The 13,281-nt window shown below is 39.9% G+C and overlaps 1 protein-coding gene across 1 annotated transcript in view; it reads left to right on the top strand.

Annotated features, from left to right (window-relative positions):
• Positions 1-12,030, top strand: part of LOC132383520 (tyrosine--tRNA ligase, cytoplasmic-like) — a 37,316-nt gene extending 25,286 nt beyond the window's left edge. The window contains exons 7-11 of the mRNA XM_059954609.1: positions 969-1,061; positions 1,958-2,093; positions 7,274-7,359; positions 8,379-8,517; positions 11,729-12,030. Coding sequence (XP_059810592.1) covers positions 969-1,061; positions 1,958-2,093; positions 7,274-7,359; positions 8,379-8,513 — 450 coding nt within the window. The 3' untranslated portion in view covers positions 8,514-8,517; positions 11,729-12,030. The remainder of the gene's footprint in view (positions 1-968; positions 1,062-1,957; positions 2,094-7,273; positions 7,360-8,378; positions 8,518-11,728) is intronic.
• Positions 12,031-13,281: the final 1,251 nt, after the last annotated feature.

Raw genomic sequence — 13,281 nt, 5'->3', positions numbered from 1 at the left:
ACCATCTGCAGCTGGCATCTCTCGTATAGGATGTTAAACCAGGATCCCACAATAAAACCTAAAACAATGGGTGATTCTTGGTGCCCTGATAAAGCTTTGTCCTCAATAAACTCCAACTAACATAATATTGCTGTTTTTTGGAAACTTGATATATGTAAACTGATGACTGTGTTTCCAATGTTACAAGCATAATACCTCAGTTATTTTACTTGATCTAAAGTAATTTGTAATGATCTGTGCTTTATGAGACCAAGTGTCTGTTGGTCTTGCCAGAACTAGCATTCAATGTTATGAGTAATGCAGCTGGAGATGTCTGGATAGGTTATTAATTGCATATATTTTAAATCTTTAGAAATATTAATATCTTATTGGAAAATGCAATTTTTAAGATTCATTTGAAATGCTGAATATTCCCTATGTTATTGTTTCAAGATGCTGCTGCTTCAGTTGCTTCAAGGACCAAGCAAATGATGATAAAAATGTAAAATTTAAATAACTTAATTCAATGCACAACAGTTGTTGATTTATAGAATGTGATGTCTAAAATGTAACAACTTCTTTCTCTTTGCATTTTCCTTGTACTTTTGAGACTATTCATTGGCTTAGTTTTTGATCACATTATTAAACATGGAATTAATATATGATACCCTATGCTATTAATGTTGATATCTTGCTAGATCTGAATGACAACTCTTTAGATTACATAACTTCATTGATCATCTAAATCTAGAGTTATCACTTTATAAAATTTAACAGGATTAAACATAACTCGTAAGTAATCTATTAGTAATCTTCAGAGATACTTTGACGATAAAGCTTTCTAAACAACGTTGTCAGGATGATGCAAATGTTTTTTAAGATTATCAGTCCTCCTCTCAGTTCAGGTGGACACCAACTTTTGGTTGCAGAATGCTAAAATCTTCAAGCAGTATCTGGATGTATTTAACTCTTAATTGTTCTTTCTTCAGTACCTTCCAGCTCTTGGGTATTCCAAGCGCATTCATTTAATGAACCCTATGGTCCCAGGCCTGACTGGAGGGAAAATGAGCTCCTCAGAAGAGGTATTGATTTCAATTTCTATTGTTCTGGATAATTTTACTAATTGAGAAACAAAATTGTAAATGCCCATGGCTTGTTATAAATCATAACTAGATCGTCATCCAAAAATAAGAATAAAATTCAACAAGAAAGGGAAAGTAATGGCCCCGAGGTGATACAGGCTAATGATATCGTATCTAATGGGGATCATGTTCTCTAGGTGTCACCCTGATGTGTTTGGGGAATGGGATTAATGTGTTCACTCCAAACTGCATCATAAGCCTGAAGGATTAAATGGCTTCCATCTATGTCAGGAGAGAATAGGAAAGACAGTGATGTTAAACTTTATTTATTTATTAAAATACAACATGGAATTGGCCCTTCAAGCCATGCCGCCCAGCAAACCCCGATTTAACCCTAGCTTAATTACAGGTCAATTACAGTGACCAATTAACCTACCAACCAGTAGGCCTTTGGGCCGTGGGAGGAAACCGGAGCATCAGGAGCAAACCCAGGCAGTCACAAGGAGAACATACAAACTCCTTACAGGCAGTGGCAGGAATTGACCCAGGTCACTTGTACTGTAAACCGTTGTGTTAACCGCTATGCTACCATGCCACTCAAATTGCCCTTAATGCTTAGAAAATGGATGTTGTGGTATGAATATCTGCTAATGTCTTGATTCTTAGAAAAAAATTCCTCGGCTCTCACAAGATATAAACCATTGAATGGTTAATCAGTCTATATATACTGTTAAGCCAGAATTTGATTCTGTAACAAGTCAGAAATGTAACGGAAATCTTAGAAGAAGATAGTGGTGTTATCATATTTATATACGAAAAGTAAAGCAAAAGACACAAAATACTGAATGTAATTGCTTTGGTAGTCTCTTTGATAATGCAGTAAATGTTGCTTTTAGGAATCCAAAATTGATCTGCTTGATGACAGGGAAGATGTAAAAAAGAAGTTAAAAAAGGCGTTCTGTGAACCTGGCAATGTGGAGAACAATGGTGTTTTGTCCTTTGTGAGGCATGTCTTGTTTCCATTGTATGGAGGTGAGAATAAGTTATACTTCTGTTTCTGGCCAAAGATGATCACTGCCCTGTACTTGCAGAACTGAATGCTTTATCTGTCACAGTCACTTTATCTGATTGGTTAAGGATTGGTCCAGATTGAACGATAATAGAGATTGTGCCATTTCCACTTTGCATGGGCAGTGAATTTGGCATGCAGAATGCCATTGGCGTTACCTAGCAAATGCCAGCCTTTAACAACAAATTTAGTCAAGCCATTTGCCAAACATTTCCAAAGAAAATATATCAATTAAAAGATCAAAAGGTTTAAAATGTTAATTAGAGTAAGACTGAGGGTTGAGATTAAGGATTAAAGATTTTAAAGATCGAAACATACAGTGAAATGTGTCATTTGTGTCAACAACCAGAACAGTCTGAGGGCAAGCAGCAATTGTCACCATGCTTCCGGTGCCAAAATGGCATGCCGATATCTTACTAACCCTAACTTGTATGTTTTTGGAATGTGGGAGGAATGGGAGCACCTGGAGGGAACCCACATTGAATGTACAAACTTCATACAGCCAGCATTGGGAAATTGAACCCCAGTCAAGGGCAGTGGAATGGGTTGTGCTAACAGCTACGCAACCATGCCACCTGAGAGCTTTAGGAAGCAAAATGTTTAACTGGGAAGTCATGAGGAGAAATTAAATGTAAGAGTAACCAATGAGGGAAATTTGAGAAAGTATTGTACAGGCTATGGGGCATGCAAAGGGAGGTGAAATTGTGAAGAGTAATGATGTTGGCAGCATTAAATATTCGGTGTAGTTTTTCTGGAAAAGATTCAAATGTGTGGAGTGTGTAAGACCTTAAGGCATAAGGGCAGAATTAGGCCAATTGGCCCATCGAGTCTGCTCTGCCATTTTATCGTGGTTGATTTACTATCCCTCTCAACTACATTCTCTTGCCTTCGCCCTGTAACCTTTGATGCTCTGACTAACCAAGAACCTATCAACCTCTGCTTTAAATACACTCGATGACTTGGCCTCCACAGCTCTCTCTGGCAGCCAGGTTTTTAGTCTCCCTCTTATATGCTGATTTGGCCTATGGCAGTGGTGCCGTTAGCAAACTTGAACATAGCATTGGTGCTGCACTTAGCCACACAGTCATAACTGTAAAGCAAGCAGAGCAGGGGGCTAAGCATACCTGTGCTGATGCAGATCATGGTGAAGATGTTACTGCCTATCTGAACCAGTTGGGGTCTGCAAGCGATCCAATTGCACAAGCTGGTATTGAGGCCAAGGTCTTGAAGCTTATTGTTTAGTTTTGAGGGGATGATAGTATTGAATGTTGAGCTGTAGTTGATAAAGAGCATCCTAATATCTTTGCTTTCCAGGGGTGATTGGAAAGCCAATGAAATGACATCTGCTGTGGACCTGTTGTGGTGGTTAGCAAATTGGAGTGGGTCCAAGTCACGTCTCAGGCAGGAGTTAATAGGTTTCATTACCAACCTCTCAAAACATAACAGTGGACAATAGTTATTGAGGCTGGTTACCATGTTCTTCTTAGGCACTGGTAAAATTGAAGCCTGCTTGAAGCAGGTGAGTATCTCAGACTGCTGAAGTGAGAGGTTAAAGATATCGGTGAACATTCCAGCCAGTTGATTAGTATAGGTCTTTTGTACTTGGACAGGTCTGTCATCTGGGCAGAATAATGTCTGTGGGTTCACCATCCTGGAGGATGTTCTCATGTCGGCTTCAGACCGAAATCACAGGGTCACTGAAGGGTTGTGGGAGGTCATGGAGATTCCTCCATGTTTTGATGGTCAAAGTGAGCAAAAGAGGCATTGAACTCATCTGAAAGCGAAGCCTTGTTACCTATATCGCTTGGTTTCACTTTGTAAGAGGTGATAGCATTCAAGCCCAGCCACAGCTATTGAGCATCCTTCAATGATTGAAGTTTAGTCTGGAATTGCCACTCTACCTGTGAGATGGCTTTCTGGATATCATACCTGGACCTCTTGTATCTTGGTCACCAGACCTGAGTGCTACTGATCTGGCCCTCAGCAGATTGCAGATTTCATGGTTCATCCAGGGCTTCTGGATGGGGAAGCCTGAATGATTTTGTGGGCGACACGCTAGTCCACAATTGTTCTTATGAAGTCCATGATGCCCGTGGTGTGTTCTTTCAGATCCTCTAATGGCCTGGTTCACTGACTTGAAGCAATCCTGTCACTGTTTCTCTGCCTCCCACAAAGACCTCTTTGTTGTTCTTAGAGCTAAAGAGCCTTGTCTTTAGCCTCTATCTGCGTGCAGGTAGGAGAAGGGCAGTCAAGTGATCAGATTTCCCAAGATGTGGTCTGGGCATGGAACGTTGGGTATTCCTCATCGTAGTATAGCAGCGGTCTAGTGTGTTGGGATGTCTGGTGGTGTAGATTATATGCTGATAGTTATTGGACAGAGATTTCTTCAAACAAGCCTGATTGAAGTCCCTTGACTATGATTTGAAATGTGTCAGGGTGGACTATTTTTTGTTTGTTGATGGCAAGATGCATTCATGTCTGATTACAGTCGGCGATTTGCAGTAACTGTCAGGGAGAACTTCCTTGTTAAATAGAACAGTTGGCACTTAATTATGAGATGTTTCAGGTTGGAGGAACTAGAGCATGACACATCCCTCTGTGGTATGAGCACCACAGTGAGTTTATCATGAAAGACACACTCCTATCTTTTGCCTTTTCTTAATCTACAGTTCAGTCCAAGTTGTGAATTGGTGAAGTCTTCAGGTTTAATTGCTGAATCTGGTAGGTTCAAAATAGGTCTCCTTTTTTCCATCTCTTGGCCTCTGCCAATCTTCTGTTGATGCTCGTAGCTTTCCTGTAATTTTATCTTATTAAGTAGCTTCGTGTGTGGTACCATGTCAGAGACCTTCTGAAAATCTAAGTAAACAACATCCACTGACTCTGCCTATATGTACTGCATGTTATTTCCTCTATTTGTCAGACAAGATTTTCCCTTGCTGACTTTGGCCTACTTTATCATGTGCCTCCAAGTAGCACGAAACTTCATTCTTAATGGATTCCCACTTCTTCCTAACCATTGAAGTCAGGCTATCTTGCCTATAATTTATTTTCTTCTGCCTCCCTCCCTCCCTTTCAAAGAGTGGAGTGACATTTGCAGTTTTCCAGTCCTCTGGAACCATTCCAGAATCTCATGATACTTGAAAGATCATTACTAATGCACCCACAATCTCTTCAGCTATGTCTTTCGGAACCCTGGGGTATTGTCCATCTGGTCCAAGTGATCTCCTTAGTGACGGCAACTACACTCACTTCTGCCTCTCTGACACAGTCAAATTTCTGGCATACTGCTAGTATCTTTCACAATAAAGGCTGATGTAAAATGTAGTGAGATGGGACAGCAGGTTCAAACATTGATAAGTGCGTTTGATATAGTGATCAGCCGTTATTTAATTTCCAAAAACATTTGACACTACTCCTTTTGGGACATGAGTGTCAATTTGAAGAATAGCCGGGGAGCAGTAAATCTCCAATGTACAGAAAGTATTGTTCAAGCGGTTGGCGGTGATCTAAGATGCAACATATCTCCAAGTGCTTCCTCTACCTCCAGAAATAAATTTCTAATTTTTCCTTTTCTTATCTTTCAAGTACTTTTTTTTTGCTCCTCCACTCTGTGCACTTTTCTGTACTTGCATTGCAATAGGATAGAATTTGCAACTTGCCAGAAAGATTTACAAACTTGCCTGATAAAATCTTGGCTTGAAGGTTGGTGGGTGGGACCCTAGTCTGATACTGCATGGCAGGGTCCTAGTTAGATGTAGAATTTCATACAGTGCAATCAAAGTGAGCTACTTCCATTAAAAAAAAACTTCTATTCACAGAAACATTCTTACTCTTCAATTCAGCTGTAAGTGTAACTGAATGCTTCAGATTTCCAAAAACGATTCATTCGTTGTTATGTGATGTGTCATATAAAGTGCGTGATCATGGTCTTTCCATGATCATGTTGTTCTTGGCAAATTTTTCTCCAGAATTGGTTTGCCATTTCCTCCTTTTTTTACAAGACGGGAGACCCCAGCCATTACCAATTCTCTTCAGAGATTGTCTGCTTGACTTCAGTGGTCACCCAGTCAGGATTTGTGACGCGTACCAATTGCTCGTACAATCATCCACCACCTGCTCCCACAAAACCATTACAAATTATTAAAATGTTGTCATTAGTTTTTTAGAAAATTAAATGCATCTGGTGCACTGATGTTTTAAAAAATTTAGATCATTTTCCCAAAATTCATTGGAATTGTTTTCCTCTAGAGTTTTTGCTATGCCTACTCCCATGCAGCGCAGGTTCCTTGGACAGTTTCCCTACCCAAAGAGGAGTCATTGCTCCAATGAACTACAGCTTCGGCACACTGTCCATCAAGACTCCCATCTACACCAACACCTTGATTGCCACATTCACATTTACTGAAACACTGATGTAGGTGTCAATTACACAAGATAATATTAATCAATTCTTGATAATGTTCTCAACATTTCCTCATGAAATCTGGACTACTATGTCGCTTACCAAGTCTTTCACAGAATTCAGAAAGTTGCCATTGCACTTCAGTTATTTTATCCTAGGAATTAACAGGGTGGATATTGAGATGACTTCATGGTGGAAGAGTCACAAACAAGGGGTTATGGCAGCAAAATAAGTGAGAAAATTAGATGCACATACATTTCTTCTCTCAGGAGGTAACAAATTACTGGAATTCCTAGCACCAGAGGGTGGTTGAGGCCATATTATTGGATGTATTAAGCTGTCTGTAGATATTTGAAAGATCAAGGAATTGAGAGCTATGGGAAACTGGTACAGAAAAGGAGTTACAATCAAAGGTAGCTCAGCCAATTTCATATTGAATGGAGGCCCACTTTTCCTATTGTGCTTTTATATGCTTTGTATTGCACCTGTGACTGGAAGAACGGGAAGTTTAATTTTGAATGACTAAAGGGATTTGCTATTGCAATATTATATGTCAGTCAAAACTTAGAGCAAGTGTCTTTTTTTGTGCCATTGACCAATACCATTAATCAAGGGTTCTGTGGACCCAGGTCAGGAACCCCTGACTTAGAGGATAGTTGATGTATACATTATTTATTTTTAAACTCTAGTTTTATTTCTGTTCAACTGCAATAAAATGTATTTTTTTCTGCTCCCTTTCAGAATTTGTAGTTTTGAGAGATGAAAAGTGGGGTGGCGAGAAGACCTACGTAGAATATAATCAACTTGAAAGTGACTTCCGTGATCAAGTAATTTAACATTAATTCCTGTAATATTAACAAAGATTATTAAACTTGTTACTTTGTGGTATTTCAAGATATAACTTTGGATATATCTTGTTTTGAATACTTAATTTAACTATGCTTGTTATAGAAGGAGACAACAGAGAAGTATAGCACAGAGGGCCCCTTCAGCCCCTCTAGTCCATGCCAAAACCATGTAACCTGTCTACTCCCATCACCTGCACCAGGACCATAGCCCTCCATGCCCCTACCATCCATGTACCTATCCAAACTTCTCTTAAACATTGAAATTGAGCTTGCATGCACCGCTTGTGCTGGCAGCTCATTCCACACTCTCGCGACCCTCTGAGTGAAGAAGTTTCTCCTAATGTTCTCCTTAAACTTTTCATCTTTCACCTTTAACCCTGGTTGTAGACCCACCTAACCTCAGACACCTGCTTATATTAACTCTATTTATACCCCACATAATTTTCTGTACCTTTGTCAAATCTCCTCTCAATCTTCTACATTCTAAGGATTACAGTCCTAACCTATTCAATCTTTCCTTATAACTCAGGTCCTCCAGACCCAGCGACATCCTTGTAAATTTTCTCTGTACTCTTTCAAACTTGTTTACATCTTTTCTGTAGGTTGGTGACCAAAACTGCACACAATATTCCAAATTAGGCCTCACCAACGTCTTATACAGCTTCACCATAACATTCCATCTCCTGTACTCAATACTTTGATTTATGAAGACCAAAGTGCCAAAAGCTTTCCTTATGACCTATCTACCTGTGACACCGCTTTCAATGAATTATGGACCCTGTATTCCCAGATCCCTTAGTTCTACCACACTCCTCAGTGCCCTACCATTCACTGTGTGATACCCAACCTTCTGTGAAGCTTGCTCATTGATGTCTACTGCTCCTGAAGCTGCAATTTAATTCCTGTTTAGAGTTTGGCAGGTGCAGTGTCACTTGCATGAATATCCACATTTAGTTAGTATTTATGTGTATTAATAGATTAAAACATTTTCTCCTCAGACTATCCATCCTGGGGACCTGAAGAATTCTGTGGAAGTCATGTTAAATAAGCTGTTGGACCCAATCAGGAAGAAGTTTCAGACTCCAGAGATGCAACAACTAATCCAAGAAGCTTATCCTGTGCCTAAGAAGTAACCAAGTGAGTAGATTTTAGTCAAATTGATTCTTTGCCTTGTTTAACAGGAAGGAAACAAGTTAATTGTAACACATACAAACAAGGTGGATGAACTCAGCTGATCGGGCAGCATCCGTTGAAATGAGCAGTCAATGTTTTGGGCCGAGACCCTTTGTCAGGACTGCAGAAGGAGGGGGCAGGGGCCCCATAAAGAAGGTGGGGTGAGGGTGGAAAACCAATCAGAGGAAAGATCAAGGGGTGGGGGAGGGGATAGGCAGGAGAGGTGATTAATTGGTGGCAGGGGAAGGGATTGATTGAAAGCTGTTAGAATTTAAACACAGGATAATAACACCTGGTATAATAGAAGAAGGAACCTGCAGACCCGGAATCGGGTGAGTAAATGATTTGAGGAGAAATTGGTTGGTGGGGGTAAAAGTGCATGTGAATTCCTAATGTTCATTTAGTACCATCACAAGAGACCAATGTCAGCCTCATTATATCTCAGCCTTATGATTAATTTCAACTAATGTGTCTAGAATGTAATGGATTCATTGGAGCATTTCTGCAAATCAAAGCTGAAGAATAAAAGTGAAAGCATTTTTGTCTTGAGCCCTTCCTGATTCGGAACATCGGCATGAGTTTGAAGACACAAGAGACTTTAATTGCTGGAATTCAGAGCAAATAACAAGCTGAAAATATAGAAAAATTGGAATTGTGAAAGCAAATAAATGTAATTATCTAGCCTGATGGACAGAGTAGCTTTAGGATTTGTATGGATTGAGGAAGTTGTTAACAAGTAATAAATTCATTAAGGTTCAGGTGCCTTGCCGTTTGGCGTAGGCGGGCGTATCTCTCCATTCATCACTGACCTGACCCTCCGAATTGTAGTTGTTGCCTCCTCTGTTTCTAACCATGATGTTAATCCGTCTATCAATTTCCTTCTCTGCCTCTGCTTCTTTTTCCTTCCAGCTTTCCAGTTGTAACTAAATGTTCCAACGTCTCTCTCCGCATGTGTGTCCAAAGAATTTTGATTGCTGTTTTCTGGTTTTTTAAGATTAATGTATGTTTTGTTTTTGTTCTCAGTAGAATTCATTAAGGTAACGCAGAGTGATCTAGGAATAGTGGTGCATAGTTCCCTGAAGGTGGAATCTCATGTGGATAGGGTGGTGAAGAAAGCTTTTGGTATGCTTGCCTTTATAAATCAGAGCACTGGGTATAGGAGTCGGGATGTAATGTTAAAATTGTACAAGTTATTGGTAAGGCTGAATTTGGAGCATTGTCACTGGTCACTGAGTATTGTTTGGTCACCGAATTATAGGAAGGATGTCAACAAAATAGAGAGGGTACAGAGAAGATTTACTAGAATGTTACCTGGGTTTCAGCACCTAAGTTACAGAGAAAGGCTGAACAAGTTAGGTCTTTATTCTTTGCAGCGTAGAAGGTTGAGGGGGGACTTGATAGAGGTATTTAAAATTATGAGGCGGATAGATAGAGTTGACATGGATAGGCTTTTTCCATTGAGAGTAGGGGAGATTCCAACAAGAGGACGTGAGTTGAGAGTTGGGGGCAAAAGTTTAGGGGTAACACGAGGGGGTATTTCCTTACTCAGAGAGTGGTAGCTGTGTGGAACGAGCTTCCAGTAGAAGTGGTAGAGGCTGGTTTGGTATTGTCATTTAAAGTAAGATTAGATTGGTATATGGACAGGAAAGGAATGGAGGGTTATGGGCTGAGTGCGGGTCAGTGGGACTAGATGAGAGTAAGCGTTTGGCACGGACTAGAAGGGCCGAGATGGCCTGTTTCCGTGCTGTAATTGTTATATGGTAAGACTTAAATGTGTGTTCATGGGTTGGTTGTTTATTTTCCATTTTACCTCTAGTGGGCAGTATTGGCCTTTTAACTGATCAGATTTGTTAGTGACAGTTGACTTCACTTCCTGAGCCTGGCATCCTTAACTGATAATTTGTATTTGTGCAGTTTACTGCAAAGCTCTGCCTTAATTTTCTACCTGGAATAAAATTATTCACATTCATAAGAGAGGGTGGCCCTACCTGTACTGCTTTAATCTTGGCAATGTTATGGCATTCACTGTGAATCTAACTGCGTGTTCTGATATCTGCATATGCACAGTTCATCAGAAGCCAGGAGATTCCTTTGAGCCTTTTACTGCAACTGAAATTGCAGTTTTGGTCATAGTGTCAGAGGAAAGGTGGGGTTAATCTGGAAACAGTGCAGGAAGTGGCCAGGATCAGCAGGTCTGAGTTATGGATAGGCTTGGTCCCCATTGCTTGAAACATAACGGATGACCTTTATAGGAATGTTTAGAAGTATAGTAGGCAAGGTTCAGTGGGATGTTAAGTGTTGGGCTGAAGAGCCTGTACTTGTGCTGTATTGAACCATGACTCGATGCTGTCTTCTTTCTCCATAAACAGTTTTGTAGCCTTTGTAAAACAAGAACAAACTCACTGCAAGTCGTAAACTTAAGAATTTTCATAAATAAAAATTCATGAGTATTACTATATCATGCAGGTGGGGGTTAAGTGAGTTTTTACAGGAATTATTAGTGATCGTGCAACTAATAAACCTCTTTGGCCCTGAAGAAGTTGCGAAAAGGATTTTTTTGTAGTCTTGCTCTCCTTTAACAAAATAATTACCTTTTATAAAAAACAAAATGTATTGGTGAGAATTACTTGACTGATAAAGGACCCTCTCTGCTGATCATGGAAGCAGTAAGTTCCCTTGAGAGAGCTGCGTCAGATCAGATGTGGGACTAGTAGCAACCTCTAGAGGCTGAGGTAGTTGACAATCGCCATTCCTTTGCACACAGTAAATTAGTGGTCATGATCCTATTCAGTCTCAGGTAGAATTTTCTAAGTTTGACATGCAAGGTGACAATGTCAGGACAATTCCCTAAAAGATATGCCACCAATTCTGCATCATAATTTCCCTTAAGATAATTTTGGAATAATGTTCAAACCTTAGTGAGGAAAACTTTAGTTCAAATACATCACTTTTAGATTTAATCTGGTATAGTCCAGACATTAACATTAATAACTCCTAACGTAGAATTTTGTGTAGCACAAAAGAGGACAATATGGACTCTGCTATTTCTTCGCTCTGTTGGAGCAATCCACAACTAATCCTTGAGGAAGCATTTATCTCTTTTGCACATTCCATTACTGCTGTTAAATGTTGCGCAAAGATAATTTTCTAAAATCAATGCTTATTTATTTTACAGGTAGATCTCAGGATTTCTGATGACTGCATTGCCCAGTGGAAGGAGAAGAACTTCATGACAAATCTTGGTGCCATTACATGTAAATCGCTAAAAGGAGGAAGTATAAGTTAATTAATACATCCTACTTGAAAGTACAGAAATTGCTTTTCGTCTGGCTTTAAGGCTTCAGCTCCAGCCCTGTACAGTTGAGGACATTATTGCAGTCTCTCAGCTGAAACGCATATTATGTTGTCTTCTAGTGGTGAAATCATGAAATAATGAAATATCAATGAATTGAATAAAAGTTATTAATCTTGGAATAATCACATTCTCATTAGTAGTATCTAATATACCAATTATCAATGTGTCAGAATGCATTTATTGCTCAGGTGACATCCTTGCACTGCATCAGTCGTTTCATCGGCATGTACCTTGTGTCTAAGTTGAGATGTTTGATAGTTGGCTCACTAGACACTCAAGTAATTAGATAGTAAAAGTCCACTATCTGCTAATTATAAATATCATAGTTGGTATATAGCCCTGATAAAGTCCAAACAGCAGAAGGAATACAGCATCTCATAAACTAACCTCCTCCTGGCACACCAACAGGCATCTTCTGCCCTGTAGCTGGGAAAAAGTCTGTGCTTCCCATGGTGCCATCATTAGCCACTTGTAAAGCCACAAACAGGAGCAGAATTTGACTTTTATCTTGAGGAATTGCTCAGGAAGAATGTTTATATTCATTAAAGCCCACATAACTAGTGGTAATAATTTGACCATACCTCTAAATTTCATCGGAATGGCTTTTGGTTTCTTTGGCCTCGTAGTACTCCCTGGCTTAAATTGAATATACATAGACTATCTGTAAACATCTGTAACTTGCCTTCATTCCTTAAGGTAAATGAGTAATTATGTTCACGCAGCCTCAGAGCCTGCTTTGATATTTATCTTGTGTGACTTTTGTTAATGGGGGGGGGGGGGGAAGAGGTGTCAGTAACCCAGTTTAAATCTTGACCTCTGGTGCTGTCTGGGGTTTTTGTGCATTCTCCCTGACACTGTGCTCCAGTTTCTTCCCACATCCCAAAAAAAAGTGGGATGGTTAATTGGCTATTGTAAATTGCTCCACAAGTGTACAGTAGGTGTGGTGGTGGAATGTGGAGGAGTTGAAGGGAATGTAGGGAGAATAACATGGAATTAATGTAAATGCATGCTTACCAGCTGGACAGGTTCTGGGGCTGGAGGGTGTCTTTCCATGCTGTGTGACTTTACTGATTGTGATTCATGTCACAATTATATTGGGTGAGACTACACTGTGTTGAGAACAGTTTTGGTTGGCTTCCATAAAATTGGATGTACATGTCACAGAGAATGATGATTCACCAAGCTGGTTCCTGGGAAAGCAGGCTTGCTGTATGAACAGACATCGAGGAGGCAAGTCTTGAATTCTCTACCATCGAGAAGAATAAGAGGTAATCTCGCTGAGATTTTTAAAAATTCACAGGGGTTAGTGCAGAGGAGGTTTTTTTTCCTCGTTAAAGTGTCTCAAACCAGGGTTCCTTGGTTTTGCTAGTGTT

Source organism: Hypanus sabinus, chromosome 30, assembly GCF_030144855.1.
Source record: "Hypanus sabinus isolate sHypSab1 chromosome 30, sHypSab1.hap1, whole genome shotgun sequence".
Taxonomy (NCBI): Eukaryota; Metazoa; Chordata; class Chondrichthyes; order Myliobatiformes; family Dasyatidae; genus Hypanus; species Hypanus sabinus.
The sequence above is the reverse complement of the archived record's forward strand: the minus strand, read 5'-3'. Positions and strand labels throughout refer to the sequence as shown.